General features: G+C 40.2%; 1 protein-coding gene and 8 gene segments (V, D, J or C); 5 read left to right on the top strand and 4 right to left on the bottom strand.

Annotated features, from left to right (window-relative positions):
* Positions 1-2,360: 2,360 nt before the first annotated feature.
* Positions 2,361-2,936, top strand: LOC133996272 (immunoglobulin kappa variable 2-28-like). The segment is given in 2 exon segments: positions 2,361-2,412; positions 2,629-2,936. Coding segments are annotated over 2 exon segments (360 nt in total).
* A 1,754-nt stretch (positions 2,937-4,690) lies between these two features.
* Positions 4,691-6,595, bottom strand: LOC133996775 (Ig kappa-b4 chain C region-like). The segment is given in 3 exon segments: positions 4,691-5,214; positions 6,399-6,450; positions 6,584-6,595. Coding segments are annotated over 3 exon segments (396 nt in total).
* Positions 6,596-6,938: 343 nt separating this feature from the next.
* LOC133996776 (immunoglobulin kappa variable 4-1-like) lies at positions 6,939-7,454 on the top strand. The segment is given in 2 exon segments: positions 6,939-7,027; positions 7,135-7,454. Coding segments are annotated over 2 exon segments (372 nt in total).
* A 1,441-nt stretch (positions 7,455-8,895) lies between these two features.
* On the bottom strand, positions 8,896-11,548 carry LOC133996777 (piggyBac transposable element-derived protein 4-like). The gene is made up of 2 exons (XM_062436377.1): positions 11,388-11,548; positions 8,896-10,732 (listed from the first exon to the last, which is right to left on the bottom strand). The coding sequence occupies exons 1-2, from the start codon at positions 11,546-11,548 to the stop codon at positions 8,896-8,898; spliced, it is 1,998 nt and encodes a 665-aa protein (XP_062292361.1).
* Positions 11,549-14,465: 2,917 nt separating this feature from the next.
* On the top strand, positions 14,466-15,041 carry LOC133996271 (immunoglobulin kappa variable 6D-21-like). The segment is given in 2 exon segments: positions 14,466-14,517; positions 14,734-15,041. Coding segments are annotated over 2 exon segments (360 nt in total).
* Positions 15,042-16,950: 1,909 nt separating this feature from the next.
* Positions 16,951-18,525, bottom strand: LOC133996297 (Ig kappa-b4 chain C region-like; the record flags this gene model as incomplete). The annotated part of the segment is given in 2 exon segments: positions 16,951-17,303; positions 18,486-18,525. Coding segments are annotated over 2 exon segments (372 nt in total), but the record flags the coding sequence as incomplete, so codon positions are not given.
* A 502-nt stretch (positions 18,526-19,027) lies between these two features.
* Positions 19,028-19,542, top strand: LOC133996778 (immunoglobulin kappa variable 4-1-like). The segment is given in 2 exon segments: positions 19,028-19,112; positions 19,199-19,542. Coding segments are annotated over 2 exon segments (393 nt in total).
* Positions 19,543-23,281: 3,739 nt separating this feature from the next.
* Positions 23,282-24,846, bottom strand: LOC133996283 (Ig kappa-b4 chain C region-like; the record flags this gene model as incomplete). The annotated part of the segment is given in 2 exon segments: positions 23,282-23,628; positions 24,807-24,846. Coding segments are annotated over 2 exon segments (381 nt in total), but the record flags the coding sequence as incomplete, so codon positions are not given.
* A 500-nt stretch (positions 24,847-25,346) lies between these two features.
* On the top strand, positions 25,347-25,880 carry LOC133996779 (Ig kappa chain V region 3381-like). The segment is given in 2 exon segments: positions 25,347-25,435; positions 25,543-25,880. Coding segments are annotated over 2 exon segments (390 nt in total).
* Positions 25,881-26,063: the final 183 nt, after the last annotated feature.

Here is a 26,063-nt window from a genome sequence, read left to right on the forward strand (position 1 = left end):
TACTGAAGCAAAAAGAGGCACCATGATCAGTCACAGGGAGAAAAAAGGCAGATTAAAAAGTTTCTGCTATAGTTTAAATTAGATTAGATTAGATTTACTTTATTAATCCCCGAGGAGAAATTTAAAATGTCCAAGCAGCAATACTGCAATACATGGCACAAACACAACAAACATAGAAATCACACAAAATATCTAAGAATATAAAAACACACCCTCAGCATTGTTAGAACCCAGTATAAAAGCACAATGAGTATATGGATAAAAGTGCACATAAAGGTCCAATAAAAAAGTGCATGTAAAATAGGTTCAGGGTGCATTTATGTAAGTGAGGAATTGTACAGTTGCATTGCATCGGGTAGGAAGGATCTTTTGTAACGTTCTCTTGAGCAGCGGGGGAGTCTGAATCTGTTGCTGAATGAGCTCCTGAGATTTTCTAGTGTGTTATGGAGGGGATGGGTCGTATTGTCCTGGATCTTGAGGAATTTTGTTTTAATTCTGTCCTCAGTCACCTCCTCAAGAGTGCTTAGGTTCAGACCAACCACAGACTGGGCCTTTTTTTATCAGTTTGTTCAGCTTATTGGCATCTTTTTTCTTAATACCCGACCCCCAGCACAACACAGCAAAGAAGAGAGTGCTAGCCTCAACAGTCTGATAAAACATGTTGAGCATCTTGCTGCAAACATTGAAGGACCTAAGCCTCCTCAGGAAATAGAGCCGGCTTAGGCCCTTCTTGTACACAGCCTCTGTGTTTGATGACCACTCCAGATTTTTGTTCAGTAGAACGCCCAGGTACTGTTCCACAATTTCTACAGCGCTCCCACTGATGCAGACAGGAGAAGGTGGGGACTTGTTCCTCCCGTAGTCCACCATAATCTCCTTGGTTTTTTCCACATTCACCTGCGGACAGTTTTCCTTACTCCACTACACAAACCTGTCGATCAGACCCCTGTATTCCTCCTCCTGACCACACTACACACACGCAACAATAGCTGTGTCATCTGAGAATTTCTGGACGTGACATGACATGAAATGGGAGAGCACTGTTCCCTGGGGTGCCCCGATGCTGCAGATCTGCCGTTCAGACACGCAGTTCTACAGCCTAACAAACTGCGGTCTGCCCGTCAAGTAGTCTCCAATCCATGTGACCAGAGGAGCCTCCACCTGCATGTTCTTCAATTTGGCCTTTAACAGACTGGGCTGGATTGTATTAAAGGCGAAATCGAAAAACATGATTCTCACTGTAGTGTTCGGTCTGTCCAGGGTTTGCGTCCTCCACACCTACATGGGGCTGATACGCAAATTGCAGGGGGTCATCTGATATGTGCACCTGTGGTCTAAGGTACGCTACTATCAGTCTCTCCATCACCTTCATAATCTGGGAGGTCAATGCAATGGGTCTATAGTCCTTCAGAGCGACAGGATGCACCTTCTTGGGCACTGGGACCAGGCATGATGTTTTCCAGAGTTCAGGGACTCTCTGCAGGTTAAGGCTCATATTAAGAAGGTTTTGAAATACATCACACAGCTGACTGGCACATGCCTTCAGGACCAGTGGGCTGATGCCATCTGGTCCGACAGCCTTCCCCTGGTTGAGATTTAAAAGTTCTCTCCTCACCTGGTTGGCTGTGATGTATAGTCCAGTGGGGGGTGTCAGCGTGGGAGTCAGGGATGAGAGGGACAGAGGGGGCAGGGGAGGATCAGAGTAGGATGGGCTACAGGGATTGATGGGGGGGGGGGGGGGGGGGGGGGGGGGGGGGGGAATGTTCGTTAAGACAGGCTGCTGCTTGCTACGGCGCCAGAGAGTGAGACAGTTATGCGTGTGTTGTGTAAATAATTTCATACATGTCGAAGGCAGAAAGGGACATTAAAATCTGACTTCAAATCTTTTCTTCACCATGAACATTTCTAGTATTTTTTTTTTTAGTTTCTGTTTGTAAAGTGTTGTTGAGTCTGTGAAAGGCGCTGTATGAATAAAATATTATTATAACTATCAAGAAAAATGTCCCTGAATTATTCTCTCACAAATGTATCACAAAATAATTCTCAGCATTTGACCGAGAAGCTCCGTATATAAACTCCACCTGATTCAACAACGGTGTGAGTCCCAAAACAGACCATCAATATCATCAGCATGTCTACATTATTTATAGTCATGTAAAAATCTGAGGTATCGGCTACAAATGACAGTGAGTTATCCCAGCAGTGAGGAGGAAACAGCATGATATGTTGAGGACAGCTACAGTTGACTGACTATGTGTGTTTGCATATCTGTCCTGCCTCTCTGCTCCCAGCCGTTAAGAGGCCAGTGTTGATCAGTGGCTGTCCAGACCTTTCAGAGCCACTGACACGCCGCCAGCACAATGATGATGTCACTGACTCTACTGCTGGGCACCCTGGGGCTCCTTGTTCAGGGTGAGACTCTCTGCTGAAAACTTGGCTTCAGGATGCAACCAGGTTCACCACAATGATGTTCTGCTGTGATGGAGAAACACTGAAACAAGCAGCATTTACCTTCTTCCATCTATTCTCCATGTTAAAGAAATGATACTCTTCTGTTTTCATGTTGATCATCTTTCTCCAAGCTGGATTTGTCTCAATAAGCCTTCTCCTCTTTTTCATGTTTTCCAGGTTCATCAGGAGAAATCATCCTGACTCAGTCTCCTGGATCTCACTCTGTTGCTCCAGGACAGACTGTCTCCATCAGATGTAAAGCCAGTTCATATGTTAGTAACTACCTCCACTGGTACCTTCAGAAATCTGGAGAAGCTCCTAAACTCCTGATTTATTATGCTACAACCCGTCAGTCTGGAGTTTCAGATCGTTTTACTGGAAGTGGATCAAGCACTGACTTCACTCTGACCATCAGTGGAGTTCAGGCTGAAGATTCAGGAGTTTACTACTGTCAGCAGAGTGGTTACACACCGTTCACACAGTGATACAACGTCGTACAAAAACCTCCCTCAGCTGGAGAGGAACTGATCTGACTCAACAGCTGCACTCAGACCAAAACAACAGAGGTTTGACATAAAAGACATCACTTATTACAGCAATAACTCTATAATTATACTTTTAGTTATTTAAAGTAAGTATAATTTTGAAGATTATCTTGTTGATACAGTGTCAGAACAGGATCACTGTGTTAGAGTGAGTCTCACTCAGAGTCAGAATCAAACACAGCTGAAGAATTTAATGTTTAATCTTCATGAAAAAGGTAGTGTAATACAAGTTAAATCATGATTTATAAGACAGCATTTTCAGGGTTTTTTCTATCTTTTTAGTTTTTAAAATATTTTACTATATAACACATTATTATTAAAAGAGCAATTGTAGGAAATTAACATGAACACAGTTTGTTAAGCATTGAAAGATTGAACGTGCTCAACATCAGAGGTGAACAATACCAAAGACTTTCAGCTCTTAATAACTGATCATTTCATTTATTCATTTCACAGTAATAAAACATTACATTTTACAACTCTTCAGGAAATTAAAAGCCCATTAAATGTATTGTTTAATCTAATACAATATCATATTATATGATTGTTTGTTTTATGATTTCTTCTACATCCACTCATTGACGCATATCTGTAACAATAGTGCTGAAGTGAGAGTTTGTACAGGCAGTAGACCTTATTAGATGAGGAAAAGAGACATTTTAAAGCTTTATTGAAAACAAAAGAAAAAGCATATGAAGAGCAGATAGTCTGATACCAGTGAACATGTAGAAAGAGGACGAGGAGAAAAACAGCAGTGGAAATATACAGCATGAAACTGGAAGCAGACTGATCAGAAATCTTGTGGTGTCTGTACAGTTTGTGTATCAGCGCTACATGAAGTAAACAGAGATGCTGCAAACGTGGTGTAAATACAGACTCTCACACACAGTTACAGTTGAAACCACAAGTTTACATTCACTGTATAAAAAGACATATAACCTGTTTTTTTCTCACTGTCTGACTTTATATCAGATGAAACTTTTACTGTTTTAGTCAGTTAGGATTACCAACATTATTTATATTTGCTAAATGCCAGAATAATAAGAGAGAGAATTTTTTAGACCATTTTTTATTACTTTCTTCAAAGTCAGAAGTATTGTTTGAAGGTTGTGCAACACCTGCAAGTTACCTGCCTTAAAACCTATTTTCTTTTTATACAGAAGACTCTTAAGGGACTTAGAGACCCATGGTTTACTATTTGGATATACCTTAAAAACCTTAGTTGGAACAACAGTGTCCTCACAGTATGAGACCCAGCTACTAATAACATCAGTCAGTTCATCAATATCAGAGCAAGAGTCCTTAAACATGTTCCAGTCTGTGGAATCCAGGAAGCCCTGAAGATACAAGCAAGCCTCCTCTGACCAGTCTTTAGCATACAGTCAGTACCTTACCCCTCTTAAGGGCAGTGGACTATGAGGGGATGAGGTGCACACAGTTGTGATCTGAAGAGCCAAGAGGTGGGAGGGCGATGGATTTGAATGCATTTTTTACTGAGCAGTAGCACAGGTCTAGTGTTTTACTGCGTCTAGTGGGGCACTTTACATACTATTAATTCTTTAATAAAACTATTAATTCTGATTAATTCTGTGACCCCGAGACAAACAAAGTCCATTTAATTGATCTTCTGTAAATAATAAAAAAGGGACTCATGATGTAAGTTATTATTGTAATAAGATGCATTGAGACAAATGATTTGATTAATATGTCTTTATTGTTTTAACATACACAGAATATCAGAATTATTGCAAGCAAAAAAATAACACACTTGATAAATGTGATGATTGTGAAGAGAGAAATAGACAGAAAGAGACAGAGAGAGTTAAAGACATCAGAGTGAGAGCAGTAGCAGAGTAAAACCAGTAGCAGAGTCCCAGTGAGTCAGGTCAGGACTGGGAACACTGGTCTCTCCTCAGTGTCTCTGAGAGTGGAGTCTGGGAGCCCTGGGTGGCCTCACAGGTCACAGAGCCCACCTTCCTCCACTGGTCTGCAGTGAGCCTCAGGGTGCTGCTCCAGCTGTAGTGGCCGTCCTGCTGCAGCACCCCGGGGCTCCTGCTCTGCTCCCAGCTGCTGCTGCTGCTGCTGCTGCCGTCCACCTTCCAGGCCAGACTCCAGTCTGAGGGGAAGCCCTTGTTGGCCAGACACGTGAGCGTGGCCTTCCCCTGCTGCAGCTCCTGGCTGGAGGGGGGCAGCACCGTCAGGGTGGGACGGACATCACCTAGGAGACACCAATCACATTAGAGGACAGGGACCACACAGCTGTCAAACACCAGACACTTGGACACCTTTACTGTGTGAGAGTGGATTTTCCCCTTTAAGGAGTTTGTGTCAGATGCTTTTTCTGCTCCACCAGTCACTCACTCACACATTGTTTCACTTCCCTTTAAGAAACCTCTCATGCAGATCAGCACAGAAAGAATCATCGTACAGTTTGACCTGAAATATATCAAACTACACTGCAAATAAAACAACAAGATTTCATAACTTTCTCATAAAAATCATCAAAAATGTTAACAAAGCATTACATTACAACTCTCACTGGAAACATCACCAAACACAGAAGATGAACTGACCACCAGCTGATTTCAAACATCACTTAGCAAACTGTTCAAATGACTTCAAACTACATTTGAAACAATACAGAGATCAGAAATTTGGCACATTTTCAAACACCCATTGTTATCATCACTCTGCTTCATTTCATTTGAACACATTATATTCCAATCAATGGTAAAAAAAAACTGAATCTTAAAGTGAAAAATGCTTCTTAGAAAATCACTTTAAAATGCATCTAAATCTTCATCTTTTCTACATGTCAAGTTATTAAATTTCAGTCTGACAGGAATGTGTAAAGAACAGTTTAGTGAAGCTGCTCTGAGTTATCCTCCATGGTAAAGAAGGAGAAATACAACATGAATACTAAAAGTGCAGAATAAAAATGATATATTTATCTACTGTAAGCATTCAAAAGCTTAATTCAAAACACTATTTTACAATATTGTATTTATCATTTGAGCAGAAACTTACTTCCAACATCCAGTCTGGTTCCTCCACCGAACGTGAACCACAGTGATACAAACTCATTGAGCCGTCGTACAAAAACCTCTCACTGTAGAGAGACACGGCTCTCTGACTTTGAACCCTGAACTAAAACTACAAGCTCTAAAAATGTAACTTTACTGTCAAAGTTGTTAAATTAATGATTTATCATCTAAATTAATGTTTTATTTTCTTTACAGCAAGTTTCTGAGTTTTAAATGCAAAAGTGGTCTTTGTCTCTAAGTGCAAATTATGTATAAAAAACAGTTTGACATGAAAGTGGACGCACAAAAACTGTCTAATATAAAGGAAAACAATTAAATAATCTGTTGAAATGATAAATATTTTAAGCATTTGACTTACTTCCAACATCCAGTCTGGTTCCTCCACCGAACGTGTACCACAGTGATACAAACTCATTGAGCCGTCGTACAAAAACCTCTCACTGTAGAGAGACACGGCTCTCTGACTTTGACACAAACAAACTCACTAAAATTAGACTCTTGTTTGTCACATTTTTAACGTAATTTGACAACTGACAACAACACAGTGATACGCATTTCATATATATGTAATTTTATTTAACATATGTTCATTTTTATTGATTTCATATTAAGTTTTTGTGGTAATACATTTAAATATAACAAATTACATTCTGCTGTCTACACACATGAATCCCAAATCACCTTAAAATGATCACTGACACATTATGAATCAATACTCTGATAAGTTGATTGATCCATTGATTAAACAGCATCATCAGAGTAATCCAAGTCCCTGTTGGAGTCAGTCAGAGCATTTCCATAGAGAGCCACTTTGCATCAGCAGCACCATGCTCCAGTGCTCTGGGAGAGTTTATAGTCCTGAGAGTTGAACACTGGATGACTGACAGCTGTCCTTCATGACAACAGAAGCCACAGAAATCCTCCTCATCAAAAACATGACTTTGATCTCCGTCCTCATCTGGACTCTCCTCTGCTGCTGCTTCACAGGTAAAGTCCAGAGAATCAAACTCCTCTCCTCTATGAACATCCGTCCCTCTGAAATGAAGCCCACAAAACCATGATGCTGCTTTATGTTTTTGTCTCTGTATCCTCAGAGTCCAGAGGCCAGATCACAGTGACTCAGCCTGCAGCAGTGAGATCTGAACTGAGAGGATCTGCAACCATCAACTGTAAGACCAGTCAGGATGTTGATGGAGATTTTTTAGCCTGGTACCAACATAGAGATGGAGAAACTCCCAAACTTCTCATTTACTATGCTGACCAGTTAGAATCAGGGATTCCAGATCGTTTTTCAGGCAGTGGATCAAACTCTGACTTCATTCTGACCATCAATGGAGTTCAGGCTGAAGATGCAGCAGTTTATTACTGTCAGAGTTATCATGAAATCAACAGTCAGCGTGTGTTCACACAGTGAAAAAGCGTCGTACAAAAACCTCCCTCAGTCAGACTGAACCGAAACTGAACTGACTGCTGCAGCTGGAAGCTACTGCAGAGACTGATACAGTTCACTGAACACACACACACACACACACACACACACACACACACACACACACACACACACACACACACACACACACACACACACACACACACAGATGATATATAATGTTCATAGTGTCTCTATCAGTTTTCCTTCCACCTCAACAACCTAAAAGTTTCCTCAGATAAAGAGAACAGTTCCAGTGAAGAATCCCAGTCAGACCATTAAAACCACAGCAACATCCATCAGAGTCAGCTCCACTGATGTCCACACACACAACAAACTCACTATGTATGAAACATGAATGTCCACAGATTGAACTGAATTCTCTAATTCAATGAATCTTTTCTGTGTGTAAAAAAACAGCATCTTTAAAGAAGGTGTTCTACATTTCAATGACGACCATCTGCATTAAGCAGCCTGACAGCAGAAGGAATGAAGGAGTTAGAGTAGAGGTTTGTTCTGCTAATGGGTTCATCATGGCGCTGGCCTGAGAGTATTACAAAGAATTCAATTGACAGTATCTGGTCAGATTCATTAACCTGTTTAACCCTCACCATATTTTCAGAAGAAAAACGCCTAAAAGACATACCCAAAGTAAATGAAGAATTGCTTCACAATTATAAGGTTCATGTGCATTTCCTTGGTGTCTGGGGACATCTAGGGACCTCAAGGAATGTATTCCCAGTGTCAGAAATAGTGTGTCTGTTATTATACCTGAGTAAATTTGAATAAAGCAAAGGAGAAATGGGAAATGTCTATCCTCGCCTATTTTTTCCCCCTATTTGACAGAGGATAACACCATGCTAACACTAATAAAATGCACACAGATGCCACTGATCACCTTCAGCAACTCCTTGACTACACATGTACCACATTTGATAGAATTTGAGCAAAGGGCAAAGCCTCCACAAAGGTTTTAGTAAGGATAGGACCAGGCGGACATTCATTTGGCACAGTTTGGCACAGTTTGGCACCAAAGTGTGCCAAATAGGTTATTTTCCACTTCCAAAGGAAACTGGCTGAAAAATACAACATATGTCCATTACAGGAGTCTATTGCCATTTACTGGAGCTGTTGGATATGAAATTTACCTTGTGGCCCATCAACTACTACCATTGTGTATAGTATATAGTATATAGTATAAAATCAAATTTAAAAAAAACAACTAAACTTGTATCATTTTGTCTCCAAATGGAGTAATTTTATTATGAAAATGTAACAAGATAAACATCAATGAAAATCCTGTAAACTATGTACAAATATAAAAAAAAAAAACAATGAAGTGAAAGTGAAAAAGCACACAAAAAAATAAAAATAACACAGTAACAGGAACATTCCTGAGGTATGCACTGCTGTGATTTCAAAGTTATCACCTACTAACATGGTAGTCTTTGAAGCAGTTCCGGCTTGAGGTGAAACACAGAGCAACATCACACTTGCTGCAGTATACCGGTGTCTTCACCTTTCTCCCTTGGTCCTTGCACACCACACAGACCCTCCGCTGGTCAGTGGCAGTTTGTCCAAAGTACATGGGTATACAGGTGGTGCTGAGAGTGGGGCGGGGGGCAGCAGCAGCAACTGCAGCTTGGGCCTCATCAACCATCTCCCTCATTAGGACCTCCCTGAATCTTTTGTGGCGCATGGGAGTCTCTCCTCGTTCGATGGCCAAAAGCTTGAAGAGGATGTAGGAATTGACTACCGCAATATCCATAAAATGGTAGAAGAAGGTCTTGTACCATTTCATCGTCTTCCCTCGAACAGAGTAATATTGGATCATGGCATCTGACAGGTCCACCCCTCCCATGTACTTGTTATAGTCTCTGATTGCATCAGGAACAGGAATGTTTTTATTGCGCCACTGTCCATCCTCCTTTACTCTCCTGCGTGTGGAGTCTCCACTGTAAGCCTTGTGGAAACTGCTGCACACCGTCACATCCTTGGTGTCCTTCCACTTGACAAAGAGGAGGTTGTCCTTCCGCAGCCACCTCATGTCTCCCCTCTCAGCCTTCTTTGGTAACTCGTTGATTTGAGTTTTAGGAAAGCCAATGCGAGTCTGACGGATGGTTCCACAAGCTGATGTGCAATTGGTAGCAAGTTGCTGAAAAAGTGCTGGACTTGTGTAAAAGTTGTCCACGTACAGGTGGTAACCTTTTCCCAGCAGTGTGAAGTTCATTAGGTCCATTACTGATGTGAAACTGAGACCCTCCCCCTGAACATTGGCAGTTTTTCCTTGGTAAACAAAGAAATTCCACGTATATCCAGAAGAGGATTCAGCCAACACAAACAGTTTGTATCCAAACTTGGTTGGCTTGTCTCGCATGAACTGCCTGAAGCCAATTCTAGCTTTACTTGCCACCATACGCTCATCAATACTTATTTCCCTGCATGGCTGGAAGAGTGACTTGCAAGCAGTGACAATCTGGCTGTAGAGGGGTTTGATTTTGAATAGCCGGTCGTACTCAGGTGTTCCCTTCTTTTTCTGATTTTCTTCATCCTCTTCGATGTCACATAGATGAAGGGACCAAACAATTGCTTCAAATGTGTCTCTGGTCATGCAGCTCCGTGGAAATGTGAAATTGTAGGGCCACTCTCTTCTCCACATGTCTGCCCTTGAATGTACGTGGACCATCCCAGAATACAGTATTATAGCCAAAAATATGAAGAAGTTCTGAACTGTAACGGGAGACCATTTGAAATGCATACCTGATGCTTTTCTTCTGGCTGCATTGTCATTTGTGTTGTTGATAATTGTGTGAATGGTGCTGGAGCTGAAGAAAAGCTTGAACAGGCTCAATGGTGACCATGCCACTGTCCTGTCAATCCTGGGACCTGGTGGATGCTTTGGCTGAAACTTTGGCAGTGGTGGCTCCACATCTGGCTCTTCTGGATTACACCAGCGATCACCACGTCCAGAGGTAGCCTGCTTTGGCTGCTTACTGGAAGGCCCACGTCGTCTCTGCTGACCCTTCTTTGACTGTGATGGAGGGGTGGGGGCTGGGGCAGGGGAGGGTGACACTTTCTGTGATCTGCATGTCGTGTATCTTGAGGAAGCAGAACTGCGCCTTGTCTTCCTTGCCGGTGGCACATACTCCTCATCTTCATCATCCTCACTAGAAAGAGGAGATGAAGCTTCAGCTGGAGGGCTGGAGGGCTGGGGGGCTGCAGTGCTGCTGGTGCCAGATGGACCTGGGGTCTCATCCTCCTGGCTTTGGAGACAAATGGAGATAAATAATGAGAATCATTCAACAGAACAATACATCTGCCCAATTCATCATAACGTGTTTAGCCTAAAGAGATCAATCTTGAGCTACTATGTACAAATAGTGATTGAATAACACAAGCCCCACTTTTAGCTATTATCAAATGTCTGCACATGTGGGACTAATGCCAGGTTGTAAAGGTATTCAGGCTATCTGATAATAGTAACAGAATCACTAACATGAAATAAATAAGTAAAAATATCAGATTTGGTGAAAAGTCAGACTTGAAAAGAAAACTAGGCATGCGCCGCCATTTTGTCTTTGTCCCTTTACACAGATCAGCTGTTACAGTGAGAGTGTAGGCAAAATAAAACATGAATGTTTTCAGGTTGATAATAGTAATCTGATTATAATCTGATAAAAGATTATTATAATAATAGTAACAGAATCACTAAATATCAGATTTTGTGAAAAACATGCCGACAAAACGCAAGTACAACAGAAAACAAAACTTCAAAGTTGGCGCCGCCATTTTGTGGCTCAGCTGGCGCGGATCAGCTGGCGCTATTGTTTGAAAAGGTGAAATAAAACCAAAATCATCAATCATGGCGACAAAAATATCGCTATTGCCTGTAAATGTATAAGAAAAACAATAACTTACTCATAAACTGGATCCCGGTTCAGCAGTAAATATGTGTCCTCCTCTTCTTCATATTCAGAGCAGCTGCTATCAGATGAGTCTGTGACCTCGACATCACTTCTGTTCTGGATGGCTTCCAAGGCCTCCAGTATTGTGTATCTTTGTTTTTGCTTCTCAGCCATTGTAAAACGAACTAAATGTCTTTCAGATACAAATGCTGAATGAGGCTCGTGCGTAATGCGTATTGACGCTTGTATCAGCAGGGGGTTACGCAGCGAATGATCTTCAATTTTTACCTGGATTATTTATAGTCTGATAGGAGTGTGACATCTCGTTGGAAAGCTCGCGATAAGTAGAATATCACTGCAGTGTGATTGACTCTGAAATACCAACACACGACCAGTAGGTGGAAGCAAAAGACCGTGTTTGAAATCGAGCAGGGAGAATGCAGTTTCTGCAATATACGTCACCATGGTGTCCATTTTGAACATAGCACGGTGCGAATAGACTCAAAATGACAAAGAAAGGGTAAGGAAACAATATTAGTCGCTTTTGATGACAATTGCTTTGTTATTTGATAGAATATTGAGACATAAACACAGAATTTCACATTTTGACGATAAAATGCAAAATTTTGCTGCGTCTTTGCTACGGGGCTGACATGAGCTGGTTAGGTCGGATAATGTTTTGTTTGGTATCAGCAGAAAGATGAGCTTCTATAGTTTAATTCTATACCTAACATGACTGAGTAGAGCAAGCGGATATATGTGTACTGCTGCGTTTCATTTCGACTGTCCCTTATATTCACAGAGCTGTTATTTTTTTAGTTAATTGTTTAAATTATTGCCAAACAAACTGTGTTTGAGAAAAATACACTTGGACTGTTGTTTTGGTAGAGTTGAAGCCTCATCTTTTGGAAACATTTGAAAAAAAAACCCACTACAGCGTTTTATTAACTTTTTATAGGCAGTAAACTGTTGTAGCGCTCGCCCGACCCGGTACCGGGTCCGTCGGGTCAAACAGGTTAATAATAGACAGTTTGGAAGTTAGATATAAAGTAAAAGCTGCATTTAAAAGTTTAGCTAGAAATGCACATATAATGTTATAAAGGCAGAATAATGAAGTTTGTTAAAATCAGTGCAGCAAGACACTATTAAAATGTTGGAAAGCGAATGTGTACATACAGTTTGTTATTGATACTTATGCGTGTGTTGTGTACATAATCTCTTACATGTCGAAGGCAGAAAGGGAGATGGGATTGTTGCTCGCTAATGCCCAAAGAGAAGCATCAAAGGACGGGAGTGTTAGTGCTAAAGAGGCATTGAGAAGTCTAGACAGAGTTTATCTACATAACAGAGATGTGTGAGCTCAAATACTTGTTTTACTTTTTTCATTTTTAAGCCAAAACCATTTTCAGTCTCTCCCTAACAATTTCAAACAGAAGGACATGTTAACTGCTTTTACATTAAAAATACAGTCATATAAATCTCAGGATTCATTAAAAGTGATATCTGATTAATAATTATCAATTTAACTTCTTTGAGGTCTTTTAGTTGAATTGTGTTAAATGTATGATCCAAATGTTTTGCTTTGTAATTTTTTGCTGATTATTTATTAAACTGGAGGTTTACAGCAGTGAAAATGATCAAATCCATCAAATAACTTGATTTCACTGCCACCAAGACAGATTCATTTTGTAGCTGTTAGTGGAAATGTAAATTGTTTTCATGCTTTCAGCTCTAAATTGAAACAGTTTCTTGGAGAGTTTTACCTCCATGTTTCTTGTATGTTACCTCATAATGTCACATCTAAGTTTTGCCGGTCTAGTCGCTCTGCTACTCCGTACTTTTCCACTCAGCCCACCTCTGCTTCCCTCTGCCAGTCAGACACACCCACCTCATCAGTCTACTCTGTTCAGCTGGGCACTCAGGCACTCCACATCAGCAATCAAGCCATTATTTAAGCCTCTCCTGCTCACTCACTCATCTCACCTGTGGATTCCTGTGTGTTAGAGACTCTTACCTGGTTGATACGTCAGTCTAGCTGTTCCCCACCGAACTAGTGTGTGTGTGTGTGTGTGAGCCTATTCACCTCGCTCAACTCACCAACTATAGTTGGTTTGTCTTCCCCAGCTTGGACCCTTTGACTCCCCCAAAGCCCACAGAGACTCTTTACCTGAAAAATGAATTTTACTGTGTTGCTTCTCACCTGTTTCCTTCTGTACCTGCTGAAGCTGACATTAAAAATAACCACCAACTATTCCTTTGATCTGGTGGACTGCATTTGGGTCCAACACACAACTGTTACATACATGAGACATCAGAGCAGGGATGATGATAAATGTGACTTTTACACAGAAATAGTATTTTATTTTAAAGAACAAGAAAGAAACTCGAAGAAAATATCAAAGTTTAGATAAAATGATGAAATGTTTTAACTCTTACATGCTGTTCAGAGTCAAATCTGACCCATTTTTACATTTGAGAGCTTTAATAACACCCTATTACACTTTCATTTACCTAAACTGTTCCTAATGTGACCCACAGTTTACAAATATGGAAATAAAATGCATTATTTTTTTTTTTAATTTTTGTGCAGCTGATACATATTTTTATATATGCAAATGTTCAAATTTGACCTATGTGTATTAAAGAATATAAAAAATCAGATTTAATGAGGTGAACTTGATCTATGACCTGTTTATTCTCTACATCTCATATCTGGTGATTTTAGGGCTTTTCAGAAGGTTAATTTCACATTTTGTAATACAGAAAAAACAAGATACATAATAAACTAAATGATAAACTAAAATGAGGACTGACTAAAAACAATTCTGTATAATGAGCTAAAAATTCATTCATTACAGATTTTACATTAGTCTCTCCCACAGGTTTTTACTCCTTTATGTTATGAATGATGTAAATGTTGAGTTGTCCCAGCAGGGAGGAGGAAACAGCATGATATGTTGAGGACAGCTACAGTTGACTGACTCTGTGTGTTTGCATATCTGTCCTGCCTCTCTGCTCCCAGCCGTTAAGAGGCCAGTGTTGATCAGTGGCTTTCCAGACCTTTCAGAGCCACTGACACACCGCCAGCACAATGATGATGTCACTGACTCTACTGCTGGGCACCCTGGGGCTCCTTGTTCAGGGTGAGACTCTCTGCTGAAAACTTGGCTTCAGGATGCAACCAGGTTCACCACAATGATGTTCTGCTGTGATGGAGAAACACTGAAACAAGCAGCATTTACCTTCTTCCATCTATTCTCCATGTTAAAGAAATGATACTCTTCTGTTTTCATGTTGATCATCTTTCTCCAAGCTGGATTTGTCTCAATAAGCCTTCTCCTCTTTTTCATGTTTTACAGGTTCATCAGGACAAATCATCCTGACTCAGTCTCCTGGATCTCACTCTGTTGCTCCAGGACAGACTGTCTCCATCATATGTAAAGCCAGTTCAGGTGTTAGTATCTACCTCCACTGGTACCTTCAGAAATCTGGAGAAGCTCCTAAACTCCTGATTCGTTATGCTACAACCCGTCAGTCTGGAGTTTCAGATCGTTTTAGTGGAAGTGGGTCAAACACTGACTTCACTCTGACCATCAGTGGAGTTCAGGCTGAAGATTCAGGAGTTTACTACTGTCAGCAGAGTAACAGCTTCCCGTTCACACAGTGATACAACGTCGTACAAAAACCTCCCTCAGCTGGAGAGGAACTGATCTGACTCAACAGCTGCACTCAGACCAAAACAACAGAGGTTTGACATAAAAGACATCACTTATTACAGCAATAACTCTATAATTATACTTTTAGTTATTTAAAGCAAGTATAATTTTGAAGATGATTTAGTTGATACAGTGTCAGAACAGGATCACTGTGTTAGAGTGAGTCTCACTCAGAGTCAGAATCAAACACAGCTGAAGAATTTAATGTTTAATCTTCATGAAAAAGGTAGTGTAATAAAAGTTAAATCATGATTTATAAGACAGCATTTTAAAATTTGTTTCTATCTTTTTAGTTTTTAAAATATTTGACTATATAACACATTATTATTATTAAAAGAGCAATTGTAGGAAATTAACATGAACACATTCTGTTAAGCATTGAAAGATTGAACATGCTCAACATCAGAGGTGAACAATACCAAAGACTTTCAGCTCTTAATAACTGATCATTTCATTTATTCATTTCACAGTAAGAAAACATTACATTTTACAACTCTTCAGGAAATTAAAGGTCCATTAAATGTATTGTTTAATCTAATACAGTATCACATTATATGATTGTTTGTTTTAAGATTTCTTCTACATCCACTCAGTGACGTATATCTGTAACAATAGTGCTGAAGTGAGAGTTTGTACAGGCAGTAGACCTTATTAGATGAGGAAAAGAGACATTTTAAAGCTTTATTGACAACAAAAGAAAAAGCATATGAAGAGCAGATAGTCTGATACCAGTGAACATGTAGAAAGAGGACGAGGAGAAAAACAGCAGTGGAAATATACAGCATGAAACTGGAAGCAGACTGATCAGGAATCTTGTGGTGTCTGTACAGTTTGTGTATCAGCGCTACATGAAGTAAACAGAGATGCTGCAAACGTGGTGTAAATACAGACTCTCAGACACAGTTACAGTTGAAACCAGAAGTTTACATTCACTGTATAAAAAGACATATAACCTTTTTTTATTCACTGTCTGACTTTATATCAGATGAAACTTTTACTGTTTTAGTCAGTTAGGATTACCAACATTATTTATATTTGCTAAAAGAAATTTTTTTAGACCATTTTTTATCACTTTCTTCAAAGTCAGAAGTATTGTTTGAAGGTTGTGCAACACCTTCAAGTTACCTGCCTTAAAAGGTATTTTCTTTTCATACAGAAGACTCTTAAGGGACTTAGAGACCCATGGTTTACTATTTGGATATACCTTAAAAACCTTAGTTGGAACAACAGTGTCCTCACAGTATGAGACCCAGCTACTAATAACATCAGTCAGTTCATCAATATCAGAGCAAGAGTCCTTAAACATGTTCCAGTCTGTGGAATCCAGGAAGCCCTGAAGATACAAGCAAGCCTCCTCTGACCAGGCTTTAGCATACAGTCAGTACCTTACCCCTCTTAAGGGCAGTGGACTATGAGGGGATGAGGTGCACACAGTTGTGATCTGAAGAGCCGAGAGGTGGGAGGGCGATGGATTTGAATGCATTTTTTACTGAGCAGTAGCACAGGTCTAGTGTTTTACTGCGTCTAGTGGGGCACTTTACATACTATTAATTATTTAATAAAACTATTAATTCTGATTAATTCTGTGACCCCGAAACAAACAAAGTCCATTTAATTGATCTTCTGTAAATAATAAAAAAGGGACTTATGATGTAAGTTATTATTGTAATAAGATGCATTGAGACAAATGATTTGATTAATATGTCTTTATTGTTTTAACATACAGAGAATATCAGAATTACTGCAAGCAAAAAAATAACACACTTGATAAATGTGATGATTGTGAAGAGAGAAATAGACAGAAAGAGACAGAGAGAGTTAAAGACATCAGAGTGAGAGCAGTAGCAGAGTAAACCAGTAGCAGAGTCCCAGTGAGTCAGGTCAGGACTGGGAACACTGGTCTCTCCTCAGTGTCTCTGAGAGTGGAGACTGGGAGCCCTGGGTGGCCTCACAGGTCACAGAGCCCACCTTCCTCCACTGGTCTGCAGTGAGCCTCAGGGTGCTGCTCCAGCTGTAGTGGCCGTCCTGCTGCAGCACCCCGGGGCTCCTGCTCTGCTCCCAGCTGCTGCTGCTGCTGCTGCTGCCGTCCACCTTCCAGGCCAGACTCCAGTCTGAGGGGAAGCCCTTGTTGGCCAAACACGTGAGCGTGGCCTTCCCCTGCTGCAGCTCCTGGCTGGAGGGGGGCAGCACCGTCAGGGTGGGACGGACATCACCTAGGAGACACCAATCACATTAGAGGACAGGGACCACACAGCTGTCAAACACCAGACACTTGGACACCTTTACTGTGTGAGAGTGGATTTTCCCTTTTAAGGAGTTTGTGTCAGATGCTTTTTCTGCTCCACCAGTCACTCACTCACACATTGTTTCACTTCCCTTTAAGAAACCTCTCATGCAGATCAGCACAGAAATAATCATCGTACAGTTTGACCTGAAATATATCAAACTATACTGCAAATAAAACAACGAGATTTCAAAACTTTCTCTTCAAAATCATCAAAAATGTTAACAAAGCATTACATTACAACACTCACTGGAAACATCACCAAACACAGAAGATGAACTGACCACCAGCTGATTTCAAACATCACTTAGCAAACTGTTCAAATGACTTCAAACTACATTTGAAACAATACAGAGATCAGAAATTTGGCACATTTTCAAACACCCATTGTTATCATCACTCTGCTTCATTTCATTTGAACACATTATATTCCAATCAATGGTAAAAAACTGAGTCTTACAATTAAAAATGAGTGTTAGAAAATCACTTTAAAATGCATCTAAATCTTCATCTTTTCTACATGTCAAGTTATTAAACTTCAGTCTGACAGGAATGTGTAAAGAACAGTTTAGTGAAGCTGCTCTGAGTTATCCTCCATGGTAAAGAAGGAGAAATACAACATGAATACTAAAAGTGCCGAAATAAAAATGATATATTTATCTACTGTAAGCATTCAAAAGCTTCATTTAAAACACTATTTTACAATATTGTATTTATCATTTGAGCAGAAACTTACTTCCAACATCCAGTCTGGTTCCTCCACCGAACGTGTACCACAGTGATACAAACTCATTGAGCCGTCGTACAAAAACCTCTCACTGTAGAGAGACACGGCTCTCTGACTTTGAACCCTGAACTAAAACTACAAGCTCTAAAAATGTAGCTTTACTGTCAAAGTTGTTAAATTAATGATTTATCGTCTAAATTAATGTTTTATTTTCTTTACAGCAAGTTTCTGAGTTTTAAATGCAAAAGTGGTCTTTGTCTCTAAGTGCAAATTATGTATAAAAAACAGTTTGACATGAAAGTGGATGCAAAAAAACTGTCTAATATAAAGAAAAACAATTAAATGATCTGTTGAAATGATAAATATTAGAAACATTTGACTTACTTCCAACATCCAGTCTGGTTCCTCCACCGAACGTGTACCACAGTGATACAAACTCATTGAGCCGTCGTACAAAAACCTCTCACTGTAGAGAGACACGGCTCTCTGACTTTGACACAAACAAACTCTACAAAAACAGTTCCTGCTTTAAAAAAAAACCTATTTATTTTATATGATATCCAATTAAAAAGTGCCCCAATTTTTAACCGTTAATCACATTTTTACATATATATTGTTAAATTTGTTTGAAAGTAAAATTTAATATTAAATTAACAGACAGAAGATGTACTGAAAGAAAATGTGTCTGCAGTCATCAAAGCAAATCTACATAAAATGATCACTGACACATTATGAATCAATACTCTGATAAGTTGATTGATCCATTGATTAAACAGCATCATCAGAGTAATCCAAGTCCCTGTTGGAGTCAGTCAGAGCATTTCCATAGAGAGCCACTTTGCATCAGCAGCACCATGCTCCAGTGCTCTGGGAGAGTTTATAGTCTTGAGAGTTGAACACTGGATGACTGACAGCTGTCCTTCATGACAACAGAAGCCACAGAAATCCTCCTCATCAAAAACATGACTTTGATCTCCGTCCTCATCTGGACTCTCCTCTGCTTCATTCAGGGTGAGGAAAATCATTTTTCTGTCATTTGGAGTGTAGCTGAGTTTCACCTCACCATCTCATGTCCAGTGTTTCTTCTCTCTCTTCAGGGTCTGTTGGACAAAATGTTGTTCTGACTCAGCCAGCAGCCAAATCAGTGCAGCTCGGTCAAACTGCCTCTATTGACTGTAAAGCTAATAGACAAGTTACTCAGTACTCTGGTTCAAAATACTATCTGGCCTGGTACCAACAGAAAACTGGAGAAGCTCCTAAACTTCTGATCTATGTAACATCAGACAGATTATCAGGAATCTCCTCCAAATTCACTGGAAGTGGAGCAGGGAATGGAGTTGACTTCACTCTGACCATCAGTGGAGTTCAGGCTGAAGATGCAGCAGTTTATTACTGTCAGAGTTTTCATTGGATCAACAGTCAGGGTGTGATCACACAGTGAAAAAGCGTCGTACAAAAACCTCCCTCAGTCAGACTGAACAGAAACTGAACTGACTGCTGCAGCTGGAAGCTACTGCAGAGACTGATACAGTTCACTGAACACACACACACACACACATACACATACACACACACATACACACACACACACACACACACACACACACACACACACACACACACACACACACACACACACACACACACACACACACACACACACACACACACACACACACACACACTGATGATATATAATGTCCATACTGTCTCTATCAGTTTTCCTCCCACCTCAACAACCTGAAAGTTTCCTCAGATAAAGAGAACAGTTCCAGTGAAGAATCCCAGTCAGACCATTAAAACCACAGCAACATCTATCAGAGTCAGCTCCACTGATGTCCACATATATGTCTGCTCAGTACCCCTCAGTTCCCACAGCAAGCTCAGCTGTTTTTCATCAGTTTGAGCTTGTTTCTCTCTCTACACTCATTGAAATAGTGGAACCCTTCCGTCCTGCTAAGTGCCCATCCGACAGCATCCCATACCGTTTGTTTTAAAGAGTTTTTCAGCTCAGTTGAGTCTTTTATTTTGCTTTTTTATAAATCGGTGTCTCAGCTCTAGATGTGTTCCATCCTCCTTCAAACATGCCACGGTGCAGCGTCTTTTGAAAAAGAAAAATTTGGATTACCGGTTTTGTCTAATTTTAGGCCAATTTCCAAACTTCCTTTTATTTGCAAGATTTTAGACAAAGTTGTTTTTTACCAACTCCAAGACTTTTTAAAAAGGGCCAATGTTTGTGAATTGTTTCAGTCTGTTTAAGCCTCTCCACAGCACTGAAACTGCTCTTTTAAATGTTTTTAATGATCTTTTGTTAAACCTTGATTCTGGTAACTCTGCTTTTTTAATTCTTCTTAACCTGACAGCAGCGTGTGACACAGTGGATCATACAATTCTTCTATCACGCCTTGAACACTGTGTAAGCATCGAAGGCCCTGCTTTGAGTTGGTTTAAATTGTACCTCTCTGAGAGATCCTTCTCTGTAAACATGGGCAAGTATTCCTCCACAGTGGCCCCTCTGACCTGCGGGGGCCCCAGGGGTCAGTTCTGGGCCCTCTACTGTTCTCCCTTTATATGCTACCCCTAGGGTCAATTTTTAGGAAGCATGGTATTCCTTTTCACTGCTTTGCTGATGATGAGCAGGTGTATCTACCGTTAAAGGTCCCTACCAAAGATTCTCTTCATGCTGTGCATAACTGCATGAGTGACATTAAAACATGGATGGATATAAACTTCTTAAAATTAAATGAAAACAAAACAGAGGTTGTCCTGTTCGGTAGCCCTGACCTGGTTCAGGTCCTTGCCAGCTCCCTTGGCCCACTAGCACCTTACATAGGATCCCACGCCAGGAATCTTGGCATTATTATTGATGGTGCTTTTAAATTAGACAAACAGGTCAGCTCTGTGGTCAAGTCTAGCTTTTTTCAGCTAAGGCTTCTAGCCAAAGTTAAATCCTATCTAAGCCAGAAAGATCTTGAAAAAGTTATCCATGCTTTCATTTCATCTCGATTAGACTACCTCAACTCCCTGTATGTCGGCATTGACCAGTCAGAGCTTAACCGCCTGCAGCTGGTTCAGAATGCAGCAGCTCGTCTCCTAACTGGGACAAAGAAACGAGACCACATAACTCCGGTGCTCTCTTGTCTTCACTGGCTTCCGGTTAGACATAGGATTGATTTTAAGATTCTTTTATTTGTTTTTAAGTCTCTGAATGGGCTGGCCCCAGAATACCTGTCTGACCTTATTAAATTGCATCAGCCCTCCAGAGCCCTTAGGTCAGCTAACCAGGTGGTACTGGACATTCCTTGATCCTTCTTAAAAACTACAGGAGATCGAGCCTTTGCAGTTGCGGCTCCCACCCTGTGGAACACATTACCTTTCACTGTGCGGACTGCAAACAGCCTCTCCACTTTTAAAACACTACTTAAAATGCACTTGTTCACCTTGGCCGTTGGTGGAGTATAGCCGCTTTTATTGGGTCTTTTATCTGTTTTATTTCTCTACATTATTTAGTTTTTTATTGTTTTTATTGCTTTTATTGTTTGTTTGTTTTTTATTGTTTCTGCTTATTTTACTGTAAAGCACTTTGGTAGGCCATTGGCTGTTTTAAATGTGCTATATAAATAAAGATGACATTGATATTGACTCAAACACAAGCAGTGGACACACTCTGGCACACACAGCTCACCACATACATGCAGGTTTATGTGAGCAGGTGATAACAACAACAAACAACACTCACTTACAAAGAAAAGAACTTGCAGTCTACACATCTTTAAAGAAGGTGTTCTACATTTCAATGACTACCATCTGCATTAAGCAGCCTGACAGCAGAAGGAATGAAGGAGTTAGAGTAGAGGTTTGTTCTGCTAATGGGTTCATCATGGCGCTGGCCTGAGTGTATAACAAAGAATTCACTTGACAGTATCTGGTCGGGTTCATTAATAATAGACAGTTTTGAAGTTAGATATAAAGTAAAAGCTGCATTTAAAAGTTTAGCAAGAAATGCACATATAATGTTATAAAGGCAGAATAATGAAGTTTGTTTAAATCAGTACAGCAAGACACTATTAAAATGTTGGAAAGCGAATGTGTACGTACAGTTTGTTATTGATACTTATGCGTGTGTTGTGTACATAATCTCTTACATGTCGAAGGCAGAAAGGGAGATGGGATTGTTGCTCGCTAATGCCCAAAGAGAAGCATCAAAGGACGGGAGTGTTGGTGCTAAACAGGCATTGAGAAGTCTAGACAGAGTTTATCTACATAACAGAGATGTGTGAGCTCAAATACTTGTTTCACTTTTTTCATTTTTAAGCCAAAACCATTTTCAGTCTTTCCCTAACAATTTCAAACAGAAGGACATGTTAACTGCTTTTACATTAAAAATACAGTCATATAAAAGTCAGGATTCATTAAAGTGATATCTGATTTATAATTATCAATTCAACTTCTTTGAGGTCTTTTAGTTGAACTGTGTTAAATGTATGATCCAAATGTTTTGCTTTGTAATTTTTTGCTGATTATTCATTTAACTGGAGGTTTGCAGCAGTGAAAATGATCAAATCCATCAAATAACTTGATTTCACTGCCACCAAGACAGATTCATTTTGTAGCTGTTAGTGGAAATGTAAATATTTTCATGCTTTCAGCTCTAAATTGAAACAGTTTCTTGGAGAGTTTTACCTCCATGTTTCTTGTATGTTACCTCATATTGTCACATCTCAATTTTGCCAGTCTAGTCGCTCTGCTACTCCGTACTTTTCCACTCAGCCCACCTCTGCTTCCCTCTGCCAGTCAGACACACCCACCTCATCAGTCTACTCTGTTCAGCTGGGCACTCAGGCACTCCACATCAGCAATCAAGCCATTATTTAAGCCTCTCCTGCTCACTCACTTATTGCCAGTATCTGTACATTTAATTAATCTTCTGTTAATAATAAAAAAGGGGCTTATGATGTAAGTTATTATTGTAATAAGATGCATTGAGACAAATGATTTGATTAATATGTCTTTATTGTTTTAACATACAGAGAATATCAGAATTACTGCAAGCAAAAAAATAACACACTTGAGAAATGTGATGATTGTGAAGAGAGAAATAGACAGAAAGAGACAGAGAGAGTTAAAGACATCAGAGTGAGAGCAGTAGCAGAGTTAAACCAGTAGCAGAGTCCCAGTTAGTCAGGTCAGGACTGGGAACACTGGTCTCTCCTCAGTGTCTCTGAGAGTGGAGACTGGGAGCCCTGGGTGGCCTCACAGGTCACAGAGCCCACCTTCCTCCACTGGTCTGCAGTGAGCCTCAGGGTGCTGCTCCAGCTGTAGTGGCCGTCCTGCTGCAGCACCCCGGGGCTCCTGCTCTGCTCCCAGCTGCTGCTGCTGCTGCTGCTGCTGCTGCTGCCGTCCACCTTCCAGGCCAGACTCCAGTCTGAGGGGAAACCCTTGTTGGCCAGACACGTGAGCGTGGCCTTCCCCTGCTGCAGCTCCTGGCTGGAGGGGGGCAGCACCGTCAGGGTGGGACGGACATCACCTAGGAGACACCAATCACATTAGAGGACAGGGACCACACAGCTGTCAAACACCAGACACTTGGACACCTTTACTGTGTGAGAGTGGATTTTCCCCTTTAAGGAGTTTGTGTCAGATGCTTTTTCTGCTCCACCAGTCACTCACTCACACATTGTTTCACTTCCCTTTAAGAAACCTCTCATGCAGATCAGCACAGAAAGAATCATCGTACAGTTTGACCTGAAATATATCAAACTACACTGCAAATAAAACAACAACAATTTTGTCACAACTTTCTCATCAAAAATGTTAACAAAGCATTACATTACAACACTCACTGGAAACATCACCAAACACAGAAGATGAACTGACCACCAGCTGATTTCAAACATCACTTAGAAAACTGTTCAAATGACTTCAAACTACATTTGAAACAATACAGAGATCAGAAATTTGGCACATTTTCAAACACCCATTGTTATCATCAATCTGCTTCATTTCATTTGAACACATTATATTCCAATCAATGGTAAAAAACTGAATCTAAAAATTAAAAATGATTATTAGAAAATCACTTTAAAATGCATCTAAATCTTCATCTTTTCTACATGTCAAGTTATTAAATTTCAGTCTGACAGGAATGTGTAAAGAACAGTTTAGTGAAGCTGCTCTGAGTTATCCTCCATGGTAAAGAAGGAGAAATACAACATGAATACCAAAAGCGCCGAAATAAAAATGATATATTTATCTACTGTAAACATTCAAAAGCTTAATTCAAAACACTATTTTACAATATTGTATTTATCATTTGAGCAGAAACTTACTTCCAACATCCAGTCTGGTTCCTCCACCGAACGTGTACCACAGTGATACAAACTCATTGAGCCGTCGTACAAAAACCTCTCACTGTAGAGAGACACGGCTCTCTGACTTTGAACCCTGAACTAAAACTACAAGCTCTAAAAATGTAACTTTACTATCAAAGTTGTTAAATTAATGATTTATCGTCTAAATTAATGTTTTATTTTCTTTACAGCAAGTTTCTGAGCTTTAAATGCAAAAGTGGTCTTTGTCTCTAAGTGCAAATTATGCATAAAAAAACAGTTTGACATGAAAGCGGAAGCAAAAAAACTGTCTAATATAAAGGAAAACAATTAAATAATCTGTTGAAATGATAAATATTTGAAACATTTGACTTACTTCCAACATCCAGTCTGGTTCCTCCACCGAACGTGTACCACAGTGATACAAACTCATTGAGCCGTCGTACAAAAACCTCTCACTGTAGAGAGACACGGCTCTCTGACTTTGACACAAACAAACTCACTAAAATTAGACTCTTGTTTGTCACATTTTTAACGTAATTTGACAACTGACAACAACACAGTGATACGCATTTCATATATATGTAATTTTATTTAACATGTGTTCATTTTTATTGATTTAATATTAAGTGTTTGTGGTAATACATTTAAATATAACAAATTACATTCTGCTGTCAATACACATGAATCCCAAACCACCTTAAAATGATCACTGACACATTATGAATCAATACTCTGATAAGTTGATTGATCCATTGATTAAACAGCATCATCAGAGTAATCCAAGTCCCTGTTGGAGTCAGTCAGAGCATTTCCATAGAGAGCCACTTTGCATCAGCAGCACCATGCTCCAGTGCTCTGGGAGAGTTTATAGTCCTGAGAGTTGAACACTGGATGACTGACAGCTGTCCTTCATGACAACAGAAGCCACAGAAATCCTCCTCATCAAAAACATGACTTTGATCTCCGTCCTCATCTGGACTCTCCTCTGCTGCTGCTTCACAGGTAAAGTCCAGAGAATCAAACTCCTCTCCTCTATGAACATCCATCCCTCTGAAATGAAGCCCACAAAACCATGATGCTGCTTTATGGTTTTGTTTCTGTATCCTCAGAGTCCAGAGGCCAGATCACAGTGACTCAGTCTGCAGCAGTGAGATCTGAACTGGAAGGATCTGCAACCATCAGCTGTAAGACCAGTCAGGATGTTGCTGGAGATTGTAGCGGTTCCAGTCCTTGTTTAGCCTGGTACCAACAGAGAGATGGAGAAACTCCTAAACTTCTAATTTACGAGGCTACCACTCGAGAATCAGGGATTCCAGGTCGTTTTTCAGGCAGTGGATCAAACTCTGACTTCACTCTGACCATCAGTGGAGTTCAGGCTGAAGATGCAGCAGTTTATTACTGTCAGAGTATTCATGAAATCAACAGTCAGGATGTGTTCACACAGTGAAAAAGCGTCGTACAAAAACCTCCCTCATTCAGACTGAACAGAAACTGAACTGACTGCTGCAGCTGGAAGCTACTGCAGAGACTGATACAGTTCACTGAACACACACACACACACACACACACACACACACACACACACACACACACACACACACACACACACACACACACACACACACACACA

The sequence above is a fragment of the Scomber scombrus genome, chromosome 16, assembly GCF_963691925.1.
Source record: "Scomber scombrus chromosome 16, fScoSco1.1, whole genome shotgun sequence".
Lineage (NCBI taxonomy): Eukaryota > Metazoa > Chordata > Actinopteri > Scombriformes > Scombridae > Scomber > Scomber scombrus.

Bases quoted from the DNA above. Each gene is read 5' to 3' on its own strand.
- LOC133996777 (XM_062436377.1), bottom strand. From the start codon at position 11,548: ATGGCTGAGAAGCAAAAACAAAGATACACAATACTGGAGGCCTTGGAA. The intron at 10,733-11,387 runs GTAAGTTATTGT...TTGTCTCCAAAG, and splicing joins AACCGGGATCCAGTTTATGA to CCAGGAGGATGAGACCCCAG.